We start from the raw sequence: 19,384 nt of genomic DNA, 5'->3' as shown, positions 1-19,384 counted from the left end.
GAAAAGTTGCCTCCAAATCCCAGCTAGCTCCAAGAGCTGCAGATTAAAGCAAAAGAGCAAAAGCAGAGGGTCTGAACACTAACTTCAACGCACAAAGAGAGCAAGAGTTTTTTGGAACCTGCCATCAAACCAATTGTGAACGATCAGCAAGTGATCAAATAGAAATCAACACTTCAAATTCTGGTGGATCCTTCCCAAAATATTGCATGTTAGTAAGAGCATGCCTTTAAAATGCTTCAAGATATTTCTATGTGCTTCACACAGTTCCTTTGTGTAAGCTACCTTCAGTTTCTCAAGGAAAGAATTCACACCAAAACCACCTCATCATGAAACTATTTTGCATTGGAACAAAACTGCTCACTGAGCACCTAACTCGTAGCCAGGGCACCTCTCAGCCCCGCTCACTCAACCACTGGAACGTGACCAGAGCGGCGAGGAGCAAGGGCAATCCCTGCACGTACTGCAACCCTGTCCTGCTTGCATGGCCTTCTGCGATGTGGCCATGAACACAGAATTAACTTTCAGGTAAACAACTGCATTCTACTTCCATGATGTTCTGCTTACACAGAGACAAAAAGAGGTAAACAAAACAAAACTGCATTTTTGAAATAACCTCTTTCACTAACGCCTCTCTTGGGTACAGCAGCTGGCCGGGCAGCAGCAGAGCTCAGGGTTTGATGTGCCAGCCCCGCTGCTGCGGGCACAGAAGAATTTTGACAGACAAATTGAGGGAAAAAACAAAAACAAACCAACCAACCAACCCACCCACACACCCTTTTAAACAGGCATTTTGCTGCTTTTGATCTCAAGTCCAATAGACACATCAAGGACCCTTCAGGAAGCACTCTCTCCCCTCACTGCTGAGGACTGCTCTGGCTGAATTGAAAATCAAATCAAAGTGACTGCATTGGGAAACAAAATGACAAAGCTTCATCCCTTCTGCAGACACAGATTTCAATCTGTCGCAGACGTGACAAGCTTTATGGCCACAAGTGCATCTGCAACGCAGACTGAAGCGCTGCTGAAGGATGAGGGACACAGAACGAGCGCCGAGGCTCCCATCCACGAAGCAAACCTGCACAGACCTCCGCGCCCTCGACATGACCATCAGAGGGGCCGGTTCCAATGCACCGTCACCCCCGTCAGAACATCCCAGCAAGGCTGCAGGGAGCAGCCGGGGGACGCATGGAAATTTATTCTGGAAACTTAGATTAACCCCATAACGATTAAGTGCTTTGCAACCACCCTGTCCTCCCCTCAGTCTCCATCCTGGTGGATGAATCTTTGATAAGACCTCAGTGATAATACTGAGGCGTTACCACATACAAGGCAACCCCCATCCATGGCAGCCTTTTAAGGAGGGGACAACCGATGAGCAGAGGTCCCCTCACCCACACCTAACGGCATTCACAAGAACATCCCACCCCTGGAGGGGGTGCAATTGTTCAGTCTAATAATTATTCACCACTTCCTCCTTCTTTAGAGAAGCAGTAAAATGCCTAACCAGCTCACAGCTGATTATATACAACCCTGAATCAGACGAAAACTCCTAAGAGTGTATGTGCGGAAGAGGAGGGGAAAGGATTGTACTGTCCATCTCCATTTGTCCCCTCTAGAACCAGTCCACAAATTAGTGTCTGTATTCCACACACTTCCACCGAGAGCCATTTTTAGCCAGTGCAACGTCCACTGCTGACAATGGACACACCACGACGGCCACGATGCCACAGAGGTGCTGAGCCGTCCCAGGCTCCAGCTTCCCACCCCCTCTCACGCTGTGAGCCCGAGGTAAAAGCCAGAACCACCTTCGTTGCTCTGGCTTGGAAGCTTTCTGGTTCGTTTCAGTCCATCCTGGCCACAGCCTTTCAGAACCGATTGTGCTGTTTTTCTATCATTTGTTTTTGTTGGGTTTTTGTTTTCCTTTTTTTAAAAAAGGAGTTTCATCTGTGCCCCACTACCATTACAAATGAGAGAGCGTCATCCTGTCTTCCACCAGCACAACGTCTGGCCCGAACTGGTCCGTGCACTGCTTCACCGTGGCGAGGATGCTGAGGAGCCGCTGCTCGAGCGCGCCCAGGTGCGCGTCGGAAAGCACCGGGGAGATGGGGTCGTGCGACATGGCGGTTTTTAAGGCAGACTTTAGCACTCCGTTCTTCAGGTAATTGAGCCTGTTCCAGGTAGAAACACGGATGCTGCAGAAGCAAGAAACACATCATCAAATGCCTGAAGCCCTGTAAGCAACACAAAGAATCAGGCTCTCAAGGGAGCCTCTTTATCATGGCTGCATCTAAAGGGAAGGCACTAAGTCTCACCACAACCGGTCTGGGGATGGAAAGGTCCAGGTGTAAATGCCAGCATATGGAATACCTCAAAATGAAACTTAACAACTGATGGTGAAGAGCCAGGAATCTAGTATCTTGCAATTGCTACAAGAGTTCTTATATGGACACACCTTCGACTGCTAGCGAGGAAGTTCTTCAGTCCTGACCCCTCCCAGAGTTCGAAAAGAGGAGAAAGCAAAATGACTTGGCTTTTTCAAAAGAAAACTCATGTTACTTCAGGAAAAAAATTACTGCCAATGCAGTGGGACTGCATTTAGGAAATGCTGAGAAGGAAGGGCCAAAAGATCCTAAAAAAAAAAAAAAATTAAAAATGCATTTAAAATTAATGTAGGAAAACTAAGGAATCAGAAAAGCATTTGGTTAAACTGTTCTCCATACGCCTGCTGCAATTGTCTCAGTGGCACCCAGGCCAGGAGAACGGCAGACCGGGGAGGTCAGGCACACGCAGAGCCCAGCTCCAAGCAAGCAGAGGGCAAGAGCTTGGGCCTTGCTGCAGAGTTCTGGGGTTCTGCAAACCCTGAGCATTTCAGGGACAAAACCCCTCAAGGAAAGGCTTGGGCAACTCCTAAATAAATACCTAATTTGGAAGGTTTGAAGAACTTAATGAGATCTTGAAGTAACAGATGCAAGAAACAAGCGTATCAGTATTCTTTCTGGTACTTTCATCTACTTGTTAATGAGAAGTAGCAACAGCCTGGCGAGAAGCCAGAAACCAGCAGGTCACAGCTATTAAAAATAAAGGGAAGAAGAATCCAGCTCATGAGGCCAAAGCGAAAACAAAAGCCTTGCAGAGAGCTACAAACGGCATTTTGAAAGCGACACCACAAGCAGTGCTGCAGTCTCGTTCAGAAAAAAAAAGTATTTGAAAGTGAAGGTTGTGAAGTTGCCAGGCACGTTGAGTCCTTAAGTTCTCTCAAAGGGAGCTAACTATGATGCAAACTTTTAGTCAGCAGGAGCTGGATGGAGACTGCTGCACATAGCAAATACTCAGCGACCGAGGGAAGATCTGAAGCCACACTACTTCCTGCAGTTCCTATTGTCTGATTTACTACCTTAATAAAAAATCATTTCTCTGCTTCCTGAGCACTGAAATACATCAAGCAAGCACAGTATTTTCAAAAAAAAATATATAAATAAAATCACGCTGTACCTCTGAACATTTTCAGCTTGCCAAAAGGCTTAACTGCTACAAATTTAATTATATTCCAAATCCACTTGTGAAATTGCTGTTTGTAAAGTGAAATGCATCCCTGTACTCTACTTACATGCAGCACTGATAAAGAGGAGCTAGGATGCTTCTTTCATCCAGGGCAGCGTTTCCAAAGCTGGAAAGCAAAGTTAGAAACAAATGAACCAGCTGAACAGTTAATGTCTTTCACAACATCAACAGATTTGTAAAGAATTCAAAAATCAGTACTAACCACTTTCATGCTCCAACAGCTCAAATCATTTAAGTTAAGATCATAACCAATTACAGGTATTAGCTGTTGACGGCACCAGCTAATGCACCAAATAGACAGAAGCGACACCAGGGTACCTAGGTCCTTATCAGGCCAAGACACTCTAGGAACAAAGTTCTGAGGAGTTCAGCAGTTAAGCTCATCTTGCTAAGGGAGGGAAGGGAGTCATTTGCTCTCTGCACATGAAGAGGGGGAGCACCGACTGTGTGACACAGCCAGACAGGGAAGGAATTAAATGGCCATTTTGGATAGCTTAGACCAACAGTTCACCGTACAAGGGATCACCTCTCAACACTGCGAGCACATTTTACCACAACACTTTCAAAGGGGCACCTACCAGCAGGTGCTCAGTGTTTTTAAGCTTCACCTCAACACATGCTGATTCATTATCTCCCCTTGGCCACCATAACATTGTTTCCAACAAAGAACTTGCTACTCAATAAAGATAACTCATACTGCAAGTCAGGCACTATTCTGCTCAAATAATTCTGTTCTTAGCAGCTTTAAATAGCTACTCCTCCCCAACACACACAGTCCTTGTTCTCAAAGAAGCTGGAAGAACGTTATTCAGGCTGTCAGGAAAACAATTTACTTCAGGGCCTGCAAAGCCCAGAGGAAAGTGTGTCGTAATGTTATGAGCACGCACTGTAATGAAAGGTCTGACATGACCTTCAATACCATATTTACTCCCAGTGACAGATATACTGACTTCCTCCTAGCTCACTGGCAGCGCATTAGAGAAAGACAATTTTTGCCAAGTTCACCTACAGCAATCTGAAAGCAGCAATAATTAAGCACTCCCCAAGTGGAACATAACCTGCCAGCGTAATTGAACGAGCATTACTGAAAAGGCTGATCCATGAAGACAAAATATGCAACTCAGCCACTTCTGCTCAAAGGAGGACAAAGAAGGGAAGAAAGATGGGGATAGAATCCACTCCAGGAAAAGCAAAAGGGGAAATAAAGACCAGTGAGAAAAGAAGTGGTAACTGCAAGCCCACCAAGGATCTGTCTAGATCCCAGTTATTCCCAGAATTCGTTGGTTGGTAGATCACAGTTTAAAGTACCTAACACACAGTGAGAGAAAAATATGATGATGTCCAATGTCAAATCTACCTTCAGTTTTAGTTCTTAGTCTTTAATCACTAGACAGATTCACAAGGCAGAAAAAAAACAGGTCATTCAGAGCCACGTTTGGAAAAGATCTACTTATACTATGGTACTCACTTAAACTTGCTAGCAAGTAATAAATCCTAAGTTTATAATCCTCCATAAACTGGAAACACACTGGGGAGGGATTTGTGAGGAGGGAAAGGAGGAGACAAACAAAGATTTAAGAGTGTCTCTTGAAATAAAAGCTATACTGTGCTAACTTGGAAGTTCTTGTAGTTTGGTTAAGACTTTGCGCAGTGCAGTCATGACTACGTATCTAGAGGACAGAGCAAGTGCCACAGTCCTCGAAAGCCTCCAATATTTTATGAATAATTTCTAAAAAGAGGAAAAGCTTGGCGTTTTCAGCATAAAAGATGCTAAAGAAAAAAATACTGGGGGAAAAGAGACACACAGAGACAGAGAGAGAGAGAGACAGAGAGAAACATTTAACAGATAAACGTGTACCTTGATGCTTCCACTACCTGATGCTCACTCACCTCTTGGCATTATCTAGGAGGATGAGCATACTGGCTCCTTCGTCATCCTGGAAACTCTCATAGTGATGCCGGTCAGCATTCCCAATCAAATAATCGAAGATGGCAGTGTCGATGATATCAAGGAGACGAGGGCCCGAGTCATAGGGGGAAGTCTTCTTCACAGCATCACAGTAGCTTTCGTCGTACTCCCACCTGCAGGCCAAAAAGAGAAACCAAATCATGTCTTCAAGGAAAGCTCCTACCACAGCACCATTTGATTTGGGAGGTATGTATAGCTCTTTCAGATCATAGAATCACAGAATGCTTAAGGTTGGAAGGGGCCTCTAGAGGTCATCTAGTCCAACTCCCTGCACACGCAGGGTCACCTAGAGCACGTGGCACAGGACTGCGTCCAAGCGGGTTTTGAAGATCTCCAGAGAAGGAGACTCCACAACCTCTCTGGGCAGCCTGTTCCAGTGCTCTGGCACCCTCACTGTCAAGAAATTTTTCCTTAAGTTCCTGTGGAACTTTGGATGCTTCAGTTTCCGGCCGTTTCCTCTAGTTCTGTCGGTAGCCACCAGTGAAAGGAGGCCAGCACCATCCTCCTCACTGCCTCCCTTGAGACACTGCTCAGATCCCCTCTCAGCCTTCTCTTCTCCAGGCTGAACAGGCCCAGCTCCCTCAGCCTCTCCTCATAGGGCAGATGTTCCAGGCCCCTAATCATCCTTGTGGCCCTGCGCTGGACTCTTTCCAGCAGCTCCACATCCCTCTTGTACTGTGGAGCCCAGAACTGGACACAATACTCCAGATGCGGCCTCACCAGGGCTGAGTAGAGGGGCAGGATCCCCTCCCTCGACCTGCTGGAGACGCTCTTCTTAACGCACCTCAGGATCCCATTGGCCTTCTTGGCAAGGAGGGCACACTGCTGCCTCATGGTCAATTTGTCGTCCACCATGACACCCAGGTCTTTCTCTGCAGAAACTCTGTTAGTTCTTAAAGAAAAGGCCCGGAGAGCAGCCAAGTCTATTCAAAGAAGAAAGACTTGCACAAATGTAGCTTAAGAGAGCAACCCCATTACTACCATCCAGGCATATGAAGCAAGCTACAGTTTTAGTACCAGGTTACAAATCATTTGCTACAGAAAGCAAGCTCAGAGTTTGCTTTCTCATTGCTCACGTTCAGCAGTGGTTGGCATGCTTCAATTTTGCACTTGCTATGATTTTTGCTATGATTTGCCTCTCTTCGAGCACAGCATCTATATTTCTATTGCCTTGGCCTGTTGCCATCTGTCTCTCCAGTCTCTCCTCACTTTTCCTTCTGGCAGAAATAACCTCTTTGTTACTAGTGATCTCCACTGGCCTAAGAAGGAGGCACAATGTCCACCCTCACTCACAGCTGCTTTCTTCACTTTCTCTCTCTCTCTCTCTCCTCTTCTCCTCTCTCTTCTTTCAGAGTCTCTCACTTGCTTCTCTACTGGCAAGATTCCCAGTCTTCCTTTTCTCTCCTATCCTTCTACAGACAACCTAACCACGTGCTTACAACTTACAACTGGATGCCACGTCTCAATTCTCCACAGCTGGGATTCTAAGTTTCCTCACTTCCTTCTTTACAGTTTTCCAAGCTGTTCACCACTAACACCATAACAGCAACACTTTCCATATGTCATCCCAAACGACAAGCATCACATCTTCAATACAGCAGCTAAAAACATTCCTTTGCAAAATAGCAGTTAAATTGGAAGTGGTTTGAGCCATCTGTGAACTGGAAACACAAACGGAGGAAACAAGCTGCAGAGGCTACTGACAAGTTTGGGGAAAAAAAAATAATAATCACACAGTAAGTCACAAAAGGAGGAAACCCCAAAAATTAACTATTACAGTCGTCACACACCCTACTCTACCTTCTCCGATACAGACTCTGAGCTCCCATATCTTATTTTTCCGCCTTTCCACATGACAAACGCTCCCAATCCTGCCTCTAGCCCCCTCCTCCTGCAACATCAAACTCGCATTCAGCTTTCAGCACAATCCCACAAGGCAAATTCTCAACACGGGCTCTTCCTTGCACTCAAAACATTTCCTTTGTACTCCATGTCTCTCCCTCAAGCGTTTCTCTTTCATTTTCGTTTAGATCATTGCTTGATCTCCTTGTAGAAGGTCTTCTGATATCCTGTGCTCCCTCTTCCTCTCATTTTTTGTTCAGTCTTTCCAGAGCGACCCTTTATCCGACGCTTACTTTGGATATTTGTGCCATATTAGTGCAGGATTTCAAAGGTCAGGGATTTTACCTATTATGTGTCCATTAAAATTATACACACTAATGGCACAGATGATTTTAAATATATGATTCCAAAGGTCGACTCAGGGCAGAGCAGCAACAAGGGAAGAAAATTCCCACAAAGTTATTCTTCCATAATTATCAGATGGAGAAGATAGAGAGAGCATGACATACAGAATGTTTCACCTATAATTAAGGGGCATGACAAAGAAACAGAACCTTGCAAGACCATCCGAGCAAGATAAAAGCATACAAGTTAAAAACACAGTGAATAAAATCGTATGTATACTGATTTAATAACAAGTTAACAAGATAAGTAGACTCTCTCTGATAAAAAACAGTCTCTCAAAAAAGGAAATACCTGCAAGAAATTCAATGGATCCATTACTGCAATTTAACGGGTACTAAAAACATCTGATTTTGACCTTTTAAAAAGCAGGTACCTTCTGCTGCTCAGAAAGTCAACTGCATATTGCATATTCTAAAACACTTCAATGAAGCCACTGGGGGAGATTCTTTCCAAAAACAACCACATCATTGGGAAATAATCAGAGTCTTAGTTCTGGACTACAATTCTCTTTCTAATCACTTATCCAGCACCAGGACTTGCAAAAACAAAAGCTCTATAATACTTTGGTCATGGCAAGAAAATGTCCATCCCAAACACTGTATCTTAGCACACACAACTGCTAGATCCCATTCTTCTTCTCCAAAAGCATTCTTTCTACATCGAGCACAGTCCCCAAATGATGCTGACAATTAAATAAATGAAGAACTTCTCAGTTCTTACCAGTTTAGCCTAAATGCACCGCAAAGAAAATGTGCCTACAAAAATAGTTATAAAGTAGACGGATTAATCATAGTAAACCCTCCTAAGAAAACTTGTGACACAAGTGGGGGAAAACAAACAAACAAACAAACAAAAAAAACCCACACACTTAAAAGCAAAAGCAAAAACAACCCTCCCAGCCCCTGGCACTGTCCCCCTCTGCCCGATCTCCTACAATTCTTGAAGAAACTTTAAAGACCGTGAAATCAGGTGTGTCAGAAAAAAGCACAGCACCACAGGAATCGCACAGTTATCGGTGATCACATCAAGTTAGTTACTGCCAAGACTCAACTTTGGGAACGCTGGCTCCAGAATTAGCCGCTGTATCACCAGGGTATTTCAGATTATCGTCACAAGGATGAAGCCCATCAGGCTCTCATACCTGGCAAGCTTCCCTTCCCGGTAAGTCCTGCCCCACGGGTGCCGATGCTTCTGGAGAGGCCAGACGTCCGGCAGCCACAGGGTCACTGACCCTTCCATGATGTCCCCATCTGCACAGGCCGGTTCCGTTTCCCGACAGTAGTAGCACTTCCCATAGAAGCAAGTACTATTACCTTCAAACCAAACCAAACAAAAAAGACATCACAAGAACGGAATTAAATCCGAGGGAAGCCACAGGAAATTCAGGAGCATTTTGTTGCAGCAAAGAAACCCCCACAGCAAGATTTCACTGCACCCAACTTCATTCCTCCTCCTCTCTAAGGGCAGAGGCTCAAAAGAGAGGAAGCAGATATTCATTCAAAACTTCACGAAAGATTAATTTTCAAAGAAGTCAGTAACTGTATTGTCTAATGTTTTTAATTATACTGGGACTTAAGGCAACACTGTACTATCAATGAGTTTGAGATCCCTAATTCCCCAGGAGCTTCACTTTGCAACCTTAGCACTGCCTGTTTAACATACGCCACGGGACAGTTTTCTGGATTTTTTCAAAAGACAATTGAAAAAAACAAAGGCAAGCAAATAAAGACAGAACACAACTCAGATGGATTTGGAGCCCCTAGACTTGGCACACATTTCTGCTTAGGGAAATACAAACAAGATGTCATTCCTATGGGATCTAGGCAAAGTTTCATGGGTGTCTTCTGACAGGAGAGGAATAAGGACACCTATCAGTCCTTAGTAGCTATGGAAAAGGATGCTCTCAGTAGCCCAGATTAACTTATTTAGCTTAAACTGTTCTGCTTCATCCTTAAAATCTGCCTTATTTTGTCTCTTGCCGAGTCAATCCCAACTCCACATGCATGGATGTTCTTCTAAAGGATTCTTCAACTAAGTCTTATTTTCTTGCGCCTCCCCCTTATCCCCTTGGCCTTTCTTCCTTTGGTTCCATACTGCAGCTGTCCCAGAAATTTGCACATTTTCCCCAGATTCAACCATGGCCTAGCACACCTCCACTGAATATGTGTGAGCTATCACTTCTCAAAACCTCAGAAACTTGGTGAAGTTTGGGTCAGCAAGAGACAGAAATGTTTCTGCAATTATCTCTGTTTAGTTCTTGCTCTGCAGAACAGGAGGTTCCAAAGAATCCAAGGACAGGCAATAAAGAGGGAAAGAAAAAAAAAAAAAGAAAAAAAAAGCCATGCTTAAAATCAGCATCTTTGCTGACTACTACTTATTTCAGCTGAAATTAGAAAAAAATAAAGTCTGCCTGAGGCAGACACTCAATCTGAATGCAAAAAGAGGTTAGCAAGGCAAATCTCATCTGACTGCTGAACTTTATAACTAGAAGGGTTAAGCAAATTTAGTAGGCGGGATTACCAGTAGTGCTTATAATAGAAATACACACACATATGTAATGAATAACTGTCTCTAGATTCTGCCTGTCAAAACACGAAAAAGCAGTAACTTAATATTTTATGAAAAGTCCAAAGGGCTAAGGCAGCAGGATAGATCACTGCTTGGTGCCTAATGACCACCTTGGAGGAGCTTGCACGAGTACCTCCCATTATTGCCCCTCAGCATTATTTCTGTGTGCAACGAAGCCAAGCTCCAATGCACTCAGTTTTGAATGCTCAGCAGAGTGATGTGGCACAGACAACATCTGAGAGCAGCTGATGAACCAGTCCGACAAATTCTCCCAAGTAACCGTTGCGTTTGCATTAGCCAAATACAATTCCATTTTTTCTTTCAGGTCTGCTCACAGACTCCAAAGACTTTCTAACAGTTTCTAACATTAGAAAATACTCAAGAAAAAAGAAACTAGAACAGAAAGAACAGAAAACAAAACAAAGCAAAACACCTACTTTTGGAGAAAACTGAGTCCTCTTCCCCTACCAAATAGGGGTTATACAAGTATTCACATTTCTCTCGGGACTGAAAGAGGCTTATCACCTTCCAGTACCGTAGTTAAGTGTTCCATACCTGTGTCAAATGCCCATCACTATTTCCCATTTCACATGATTTTCTTTACCAGGCTGCACAATGCAGAGAATCCACTTACCCACAGTCATGAAGGTGCCCAGAAGCTGCTCTGTGGCAACTGGTTTGATCTCTGTACGTAGATTCACAAACCTGCCAACTACCAATGGAGCTCGTCGGAAGCCCAGGATTCTAATTTGGGGTGAAAAAACATTGGGGGAGGTGGGGGAGAGAAGTGTGAGCATTTGTGACAGCAGTTCTAAACAAAAACAAAAAAAACAAACAAAAAAAAAACCACACACACGAACACAAGGACTCGGTCCCATTGCATGAAATCACGACCAGTCAAGACCAGAGAATAAAGCTGGAACCCCTTGGCAATCTCCTCTCTCCTCCAAAGAGAAAGACCCCTCCTTCCTAAGCACCAAAACATAAAACTTTCTTAGAGGCCATCAGTGATGCTCCTTTACTAAAACATTTGCAGAAGAGCAACAAAAGACGCAGGATTCCAATTCTCAGAAATCAGATCTCACCCCAGAAAAAAAATAAAAATAAAAACCACAATCCATCATCTCCCTTGTGTACAGGCTCAGGCACCAGCCATATGGCCTTTAGGCTGTTCACCTGGAAAGATCATTTATAATTTGTGGGTATGAGTATCTAGCAAAATCTTACATTTAAGCTCCAGTTCCACTGCACTTGGAAGTAAGCAATGTGGGAGTTACTTGATTTGGCTTGAGGGGGAAGAGGGAAGGCAGAATGGTAGGAAAATCTGACTGCCTAAGACATGCCTGGGAAAAAAAAAAAAAAAGAGGTGGAATGGATAATCAAACCAGCAGCAAGAAGATCCAGGTTCCACTCATGTCTGCAGGAGCCTTTGCTCTGTGACCCCAATTGATTTGATTTGTAATGGGATTTTCAAAGTGCTTGAAGGAGCACTACAAACATAAGTGCAACGTCAGACTTAACTCCCTTAACATACTTTTGATTGTGCCTTTTTCAGAAAATGGGAAGGAAGGAGTCAGAGATGCCCACAGAGATACAAGGAAAGTTGCTCTAACAGCTGCAAACTGCTTTTTAAATATTCAAGCAGCAAGTCCCCTAAAGTATGAAACAGCTCTAGGAAAGGGCAAGGCAAAACATCTGCTTGAACAAATCCAGGAAGCATAAAGACAAAAATCACAAACAGCAAGACAGCTATGCACAGCTTGAGAAAATGCAGGAGCTACAGATAAACAAGTGCAGAACTTCCATCTGGAAAACCCATCCCTGTAAGCTCAAATCCCCGGAGGAAAGGCTGGTATCCTGGCTAATAGAGCCGCCCCATTACTGGGAAGCATACAACATCCTGCAGGTTCTTGGTGAAAATGTAGCACCTGGGATCAAAATATCTCCGTGTAACCATTCAAAACAACAGCGCAGGTAAGTTATGTGGGCAGGTAGTTTCTGCTAGCTCTGCTTGAAGAAGGTAGAGGAGCATGTTCAAAGCAGAGGAGAAAGGTCAGAGAAACCAAGCACTAAAACGTGGCCAAAGGGAGAGGAAGAAAGAGGTAGGACAAGAGGGAGGAGTTTGGACACTGATTCAGCCAAAAACAGACTTTTAATTATTCCCCTTTACATTGCTTGATTTTTGTAATTTCAGGGAAATTGAACACTATTTTTCTTCAAGAATACAAATGAATAATTCACATCCAGCTCCAGGATCAACTTTTTGTCTTGAAATGATTCAAAGAGCCCAGTTTGGTTCGCAATCTGAATATTCCAACCCAGCCTTGGGTTTTACCCAAGCAGTTACCACACAACCTTCCCACAACAGTCATTTCTCTCTCCTGTACAATAGGTTCCAAAGATGAGTTAGGACTAATGAATATATCTCTTACAACCTATGAATTCAAGAAGCCTCTTATTTTTGCACTGAAAAAGGAAGAATAACATCTCAGTTTAAGTTGGACTATTCTGTTCTTTATCTTTAGTGCCTCATTGTTCCTATACTCAAGATTAGAAGTCTTTTCACATGACAATTTTTCACATCTTTTAGCATCTTAATTAGCTTAATAAGCCTTCTCTGAAATCGCAAAACAGTCCTTTTAAAAAGGAGAAACTAGGACTGCAATCATTTGTTCTAGATGAAGCTTACACAAACTTGCATTTTGTACCTATCAACATTCAGCCTTTAGCATTTTCCAATCCTTTTCTTATGTTTCCTGTAACTGTTTTTCTTACGGTAGTTGCATCTCCAGCTTGGTCCACAACAACACCTGGAAATCCCTGACCCCAACCATATGGGAATGCCCGATTTTTTTTTTCCTCCAGGAGGCACTGATTCATATTTAGAATCATCACCCTAGACATTTAGACTCATTTTTTAATCATACTTTTAGTGTTTCAGATTTTTCATTAGGACTTGACTAAGCTCTTTGTATCATATTATATGGAACATCAGTGGTTTCAGTACCTCATCAACCATGCCTTTTTTTCCTTAAAAAAAATAAAAATTGCAAATATTAGGCTCTTGCACATACATTTAAAATGAAGCTTCACAAAATCATTCTTTATTCTTATTCTCGGGTTCAATTTGCTATATGGACAAGTTAGAAACAGTCCAGTATTTCAAATATGGTTTTTTTCCCCCACTCTGACAAACTAAGTATCAGAGACAATAAAACCAAGTAATCCAACAATTTCATACCTATCCAAGTGGAAGGCTGCTACTTCTGCATTGTGTCTGTCATAGCCAGCATATGGTTCTCCTTCCACAACATAGTCCCTGGCATATCTGTAATTGTAATAAGTCAGATAAAGTGATTCAAGCAGGATTCCTGTCAACTTTGCCATGCAGAGTAACGAGTGCAGGAACAACACTAAATTAAACAGACTTGGGTCACTTTCAAAATGATTGCCTATGGGAGAGGGAAAAACCATTAACGGGATTAAACAGTGGACAGGCTGGTGAAGGAGTAAATAAGGAGGAAAGGTCAGTAATTCACAGGGGTCTCAAGTGCCTGGAAACCTGGGCCTATTCAAACTAATGACTTTAATTCAACTATATGCCAAGTCACATCTAAGAACAAAGACTACAAACCCAACCAGAGAACAGGAGACTATTTATACTGGAAAGCAGGAACTCTGCAAACCATTTGGGGTTTGAAGGGATGCACATTGACATCAAAATACAATCTGATGTCGTGGCAAAAACAGCAAATGCAATCTCTGGTTGACAGAAGACCAGAGTGTGTGAATCTGAGGAGAATACTGGATATAAAAAGGCCCTTTATTTTGGTAGAGAAAACACAGAATGAAAAGTAGAAATAGAAATTAGACACACATAGCAATAACAGTAGTATATTTTGGCAGAGTGTTGATTTGTTTTAGGGCCCTTTCTTTTTTAAATAATGTTACCCAACCAGTCAAGCCATATAAAATTTTCAGAGATTAATGACATCTGAGTCAAGTCTAGATACTCCTTAAGAGGTATGCCTCAGATAGTGTTCACTGTGGTATTTTATGCCTAAGGTGCAAATGGGTGAAGTGAAATGCATTTTCTCACAAAGTAAAACCAAATTAGATTACCTATTTTCTCATTTCTACCTATTCTTGCCATTCTTCCATTCATCATGCAGAAACACTGGACACCAGATCTGCTTTTAAGACCACTGACAATTCTCTTTCCCTAGTCTTGAACTGTGAGTCTCACACGCAGGCTCCGCACGACTATTATTCGGCGAGATGTGTCACTACACTGCCAGGACCAGCAGTTCCAGAATCAGGAAGATACTGCTCAAAAGCATCAGGTTTAACCAACATTCCCTCAGAACTGAGGTTATTATTTGAACCTAAAGACAGGCTGTTTTGAGCACCAAATTTACAGGTCTTGGGAGTCAGCTGAAGAGTCACCGAGTTTTACTAGAAGATGAGCGTGACTCCATTGCTGTCTCCCAAAGAGACTAATAGATTCTGTTTATAAAAGACTAATGAAATAATATAGAGAGAAAAATGCATAAAACAGCAACCATTCAATCACTGAAGAGAATATTCACCTCTTAGGTTTGAAGACGACCTTCTGCCCCCCTTCGAGTATTAGCAAGGCTTTCAGCTGAGTACCTTTGTAACCAACATCAGCTTTCACTATTTTCTTTGTCGACATGGCATGCATGACAGCCCCTAGCTCCGGCGTCTCCTCGGGATACACCTCCCGGGGGACAACCCACTGGGCTGCGATCTCCCAAGGGGACTGCATGGTGTGGTCGAGCCGGGGGTCCAGCTCGATGCGCAGGCTCGCCATCATACGGTGAAAGGCGCGCTGGTCTTCACGGTTGGCAGCCGAGGTGTCCAAGTTGTCAATGAGGAAAACTTTCGTGAAGATAAAAATGACCAGGAGGATGGCCAACAGCACAACTCGCTGCTTTAGCTTCATGGTGACGTTCAACCCTTCTCCCCTGACTCTTGCTTCCAAGCGTTACGGGAAGTCTATTGGAGCTCAGGGTGAGGAGGGAGATGTTAGTTAATGAATTTCATTCATAACTTGTACTGTGAAAGAGGTACTACCACTGAAGCATCTTCTAGTACCCCTGGAAAGCAAGAGAACATAATTAAATTTACAGGAATCCTTTCCTTTAGATCCCAAGACATTCAAAATCTAGTCCATTTCTGGTACTTAAGCCTAGATTATATACACTGGTATCCTAAGGCCCCAGCATTTCTGTTATAACATAAGGTGCCTCTCGTGTAGATCACAAAGGCTACAGGGAGACAAAAGGAAGAATGACTGACACAAGCTCTGCCCAACTGAAATCACAACAGCTTGTGTTGTTAGGGTGACTACAACAGGCAAAACACTTTCAGAGAATTATACTTCAGGTTAACAGCTCCAATTTCACAAATGCCTTCCTATTTCGCGAGAATCTATGACCTCCATTTCCTAAAGATTCATTCCTCAAGAGAGCTCCCAGGTAGATTTCTCTGATATCTAACAACAATTGTGCAGCTGCACAGACTAGTTTCCTGAAGGTGAAATTCGTAAGAAAAGACATTGGTTGCCTGTTGTCTCTCATTTGCAGTTACTCTAGTTAATTCATCTTCATTCTCAAAGAGAACTTGGGACACTCTGATTTCCTTACACCTGTGTAGCTTCTGCAGTCAATTATAAAGCTAAGAGCCACAAAAATATACAAAATATCCATAACCTTAACACTAAAATAATACGGAGAAAAACAAAAATAAAACCTTAATACTGCCTCTTCCCAGAAATCTCATACACCCAGTTAAAGTCACACTGTATTTCTGTATTCGCTATGGGTTGCAGGATAGGCCTCACTTCTCAACAATCCTTTGCCAGTCAAATTTTAGCACATAAAGACCATACAATACACAGTTAATCAGCTGCATTTCAGTTACAAAAATAGAAATTATCTTCATATTATTAGTGGAACATAGTTGAGAACCGAATAGAAGCCAATACTGTCACATCCCAGAGGAACATTCAGAGTCAGGGATTTCTCTTTGCAGAAACTATGTAAATCAGAGGAAACCACCCGAGCTGTGGCAGGACTAATACAGAAAAGGCTTCTGCTGCTTCTCCCGTAATGAGGTGACACAGCCACTGCACAAAGTCGACCAAATGACAACCAGTCAGGCACTTGTATAGAAATTAAAACTAACTCTTGTTTATCTCAGTTCCATTTAGAGGGCATATGATTTCTCCAAGCAACATGACAGCTTGCCCACTAGAGAGAACAAACAAGAGTGAGTACAGACAGGACCAGAATCCTTGCAGATATAGAAACAGTCTCCCAGAGAGACAGTCGAGACAACAAACGTTACTTTTACAGTTAAGACAACTCTGTGTGTGTGTGTGTATATAGAGATATACATTAAAAAAAAAAAAAAAAAAAAAAAAGCCTCTCACCCCAATCCCCAATGCTGGTCAACTGAACAGAAAGGTTCCACAGCTTTGGAGCTTAACATGGGTACACATTTTCCTGGGATGATTTTCAGGAACACCAAGCTTCTCTAGAGGGAAGTAAGGTTTTTTATGGCACAGTATAACTAGAGTTGCTACTTGCATCATCTCTTGTTTACTTTACTTATCCTGTGTGACAGCTTTGAAACTAATTTTGGATTAAAAGTTCCAACTACACAGACCTTAGCATCTCCAGTTACACAGAATTTAGAAAAAAAAAAAAAATACAGGACATTTCAGTAACTCTCTGAGCTGAATAGCAAATCCTCACCAAACATCTTCCCTCAAGTCACAGCTACTCCTAACACCCCTACTAAGCTCTTACTGTAGTGTTGCTTCCTGCAGCTTTAAGCAGGTGTGGCTGACCTGACTTGGTCCTGATGGCTGCTGAAATGGGTCATGAGCAGCTTTTCTCCAGCAAACAACAGAACATCCCCGAGCCCTCCGTGATCCATCTCCGTGTAGCTGCAGAGCGGCACACTATGCTCTAGGTGCCAACATGAAGCTTGCTGCTGTACAAGGCGAGCACAGAAAAATGCAATCATGGATGGCGAGAACTTAAGCTTTACTGTTTTAAATTAAAGATGGTAAGAGTGACAGCACTATGGCATCATAAGAAAATATTTACACTAATTTGAAGATGAGGCTAATTCAAAGATGAGGAGAAGCCTCCGTCATGATGGACTGGAAAAAAAAGAGGATTATGAAAACTCAGGAAGCGTGAAGTTGACTCTGGAGTGAGGACAGATATAGAAAAGGGAGCTGCAGAAACAAATGAAGAGGAAAAAGAAGGAGGAAAAAAAAAAAAAAAAAAAAGGACACGCACACACAAAGCTGAAAGCAGCAGAGTTCTTCTGCCCAAGAGCCACGGGAATACGAGGTGCACAAAATGATGCTAGATGCTCTTGAACAAGAGGACGCTGGAGGAGAAGTCAAACAAACGCTGAGCCTCCCGCCTGATGCGACACCAGCGCGAAGGCCAAGCCCTCCGCGTGCAGCCCAGCACACACACACTCCTCTGCTACGGGCTGGCAGCCACCGAGCTCTTACCAACATCGGGTAGCTGTAAGATTTGGTTGTAGCTTTTTGGCTAAGCTTCTTTTTAGCATCATGTCCAGCTATCATTAGTGCACAGAAGACTTAATCCAAAGAATTTAATTGCTGCATTACCCAAATCCCACTCATACGCCAGTGGAATACAGAAACACCCAATTCCCTCTTATACCATTTTACCATATCCCTAAAAATCCATTAGAAAGAAAAATAAATAAATAAAAATGGAATACAAAACAGTATCAGCATATTCACAATGTAGTCGGCAGCTACGCTTGAATACAGGCTTCCTGTTTTTTAATATCTCTTCAGGATATTTCCTGACCGATTTTATTCTCGGCAAGTAACAATTCTCCCAAGTCAATACCCAAACAATAGCATCTGTTATAGTCATTTGCACCTACTAGCATTAAATACTAACATCACACCTGCAGAACCAGGAGGGAAAGGAGCAGCACAAAACTTGCTTGCTATGAAGAGCAGCAAAATCACACCTGCTGTTAAGTGGCCTACAAAGTCCGCAAGAAGGGAGCTCGGAAAATAATTTCCATTAAAGATGCAAGGCCAACACTAAGTCACACAACATAATCTTATTTTTACACCATAAAGCTAGAAAGCTACCATCTCCAAAACCTTGTGTACATTATACAAGGCTTTTATTATGCCCCGAATGAAAGAAGAGGTCTCACAGCAGACAAACGTCTGGTCTGTCAGCAAGGGTCACCAAATATCACAGTTCAGGCAGATGACTATCTGGAATAAACATGGGCAAGCATGCTCTAATTCCTGTTTAAATATTTTTTTCCTCTTAAATACACTATGCTGCTTGTGATCCTATGAAAAGTTCTTTAAAATTTCTCCAGTACATCTTGGAAGAAGGCGCCAAGAAACAGTGTATACAGCAGTACCATTTTCCTCTTCCTAAAATGTATTTCAGTCGCACCAGATCAATCTTTCTTCCTGTCCCCCACTCTCTGGCAGACTCCTCGGCAGCTTTTTCTCTCTGCATAAATGTTGTTATTTCAGATTTTTCTCACCAGGCTCCTGCAGACCTTAGCTTAGGTTTTTGTTTCCCAGAGTCATTCAGGCACTTCCACTCGCTGTACGCAGATCACACTGGGTAAGAGTTTAGTCGCCTGGTGCTTAAGGCTTCCTACATATTTCCTTATCTGCTATTTTGCCCCTCCTTCTTCTGTTAAAACTCCCATTCTCCACAGATATGAACTTTCCTTTACACACCCACAACTTCCAGATGAGAGCTGGAGCACAGATAAAATAGAAGAGCTCAAGTACTTTAACCACGGTATTATCCGTGTCTATCACCGTAAAAGTCAGCGATTGCTCCAGATCTTCCCAGCAACTCAGCACGAGCTCCTCAGCTGCCTGCTTGCCTTGACCACCTGGGAAGGAGAGGGAAGCTCTGGATGAGGAAGAGCCAAAGGCATTGTACAGTACAAGGGACACAGGCAGGATGG

The 19,384-nt window shown here is 43.0% G+C and overlaps 1 protein-coding gene across 1 annotated transcript; it reads right to left on the bottom strand.

The window, feature by feature from the left end:
• Positions 1-1,441: 1,441 nt before the first annotated feature.
• Positions 1,442-18,869, bottom strand: FAM20B (FAM20B glycosaminoglycan xylosylkinase). Its single transcript, XM_010226447.2, has 8 exons — positions 18,853-18,869; positions 14,935-15,465; positions 13,587-13,673; positions 10,980-11,089; positions 8,919-9,090; positions 5,452-5,643; positions 3,608-3,667; positions 1,442-2,192 (listed from the first exon to the last, which is right to left on the bottom strand). The coding sequence occupies exons 2-8, from the start codon at positions 15,309-15,311 to the stop codon at positions 1,961-1,963; spliced, it is 1,230 nt and encodes a 409-aa protein (XP_010224749.2). The 5' UTR covers positions 15,312-15,465; positions 18,853-18,869; the 3' UTR covers positions 1,442-1,960.
• Between the last annotated feature and the right edge of the window lie 515 nt (positions 18,870-19,384).

Source organism: Tinamus guttatus, unplaced genomic scaffold (genome assembly GCF_059628265.1).
Source record: "Tinamus guttatus ecotype Peru unplaced genomic scaffold, ASM5962826v1 Tinamus_guttatus_pri_ptg000215l, whole genome shotgun sequence".
Classification (NCBI taxonomy): Eukaryota; Metazoa; Chordata; class Aves; order Tinamiformes; family Tinamidae; genus Tinamus; species Tinamus guttatus.
Note: the sequence above shows the minus strand (reverse complement) of the source record. Positions and strands in the feature narration are given on the sequence as shown.

What these genes read in the sequence shown, in the direction of transcription:
- FAM20B (XM_010226447.2), bottom strand. Translation starts at nt 15,311, where the DNA reads ATGAAGCTAAAGCAGCGAGTTGTGCTGTTGGCCATCCTCCTGGTCATT. An exon ending in GCAGCCTTCCACTTGGATAG is followed by an intron (nt 11,090 to 13,586) that starts GTATGAAATTGT and finishes ACCCCAAATTAG; the next exon opens with AATCCTGGGCTTCCGACGAG. An exon ending in GGGCACCTTCATGACTGTGG is followed by an intron (nt 9,091 to 10,979) that starts GTAAGTGGATTC and finishes TTTGGTTTGAAG; the next exon opens with GTAATAGTACTTGCTTCTAT.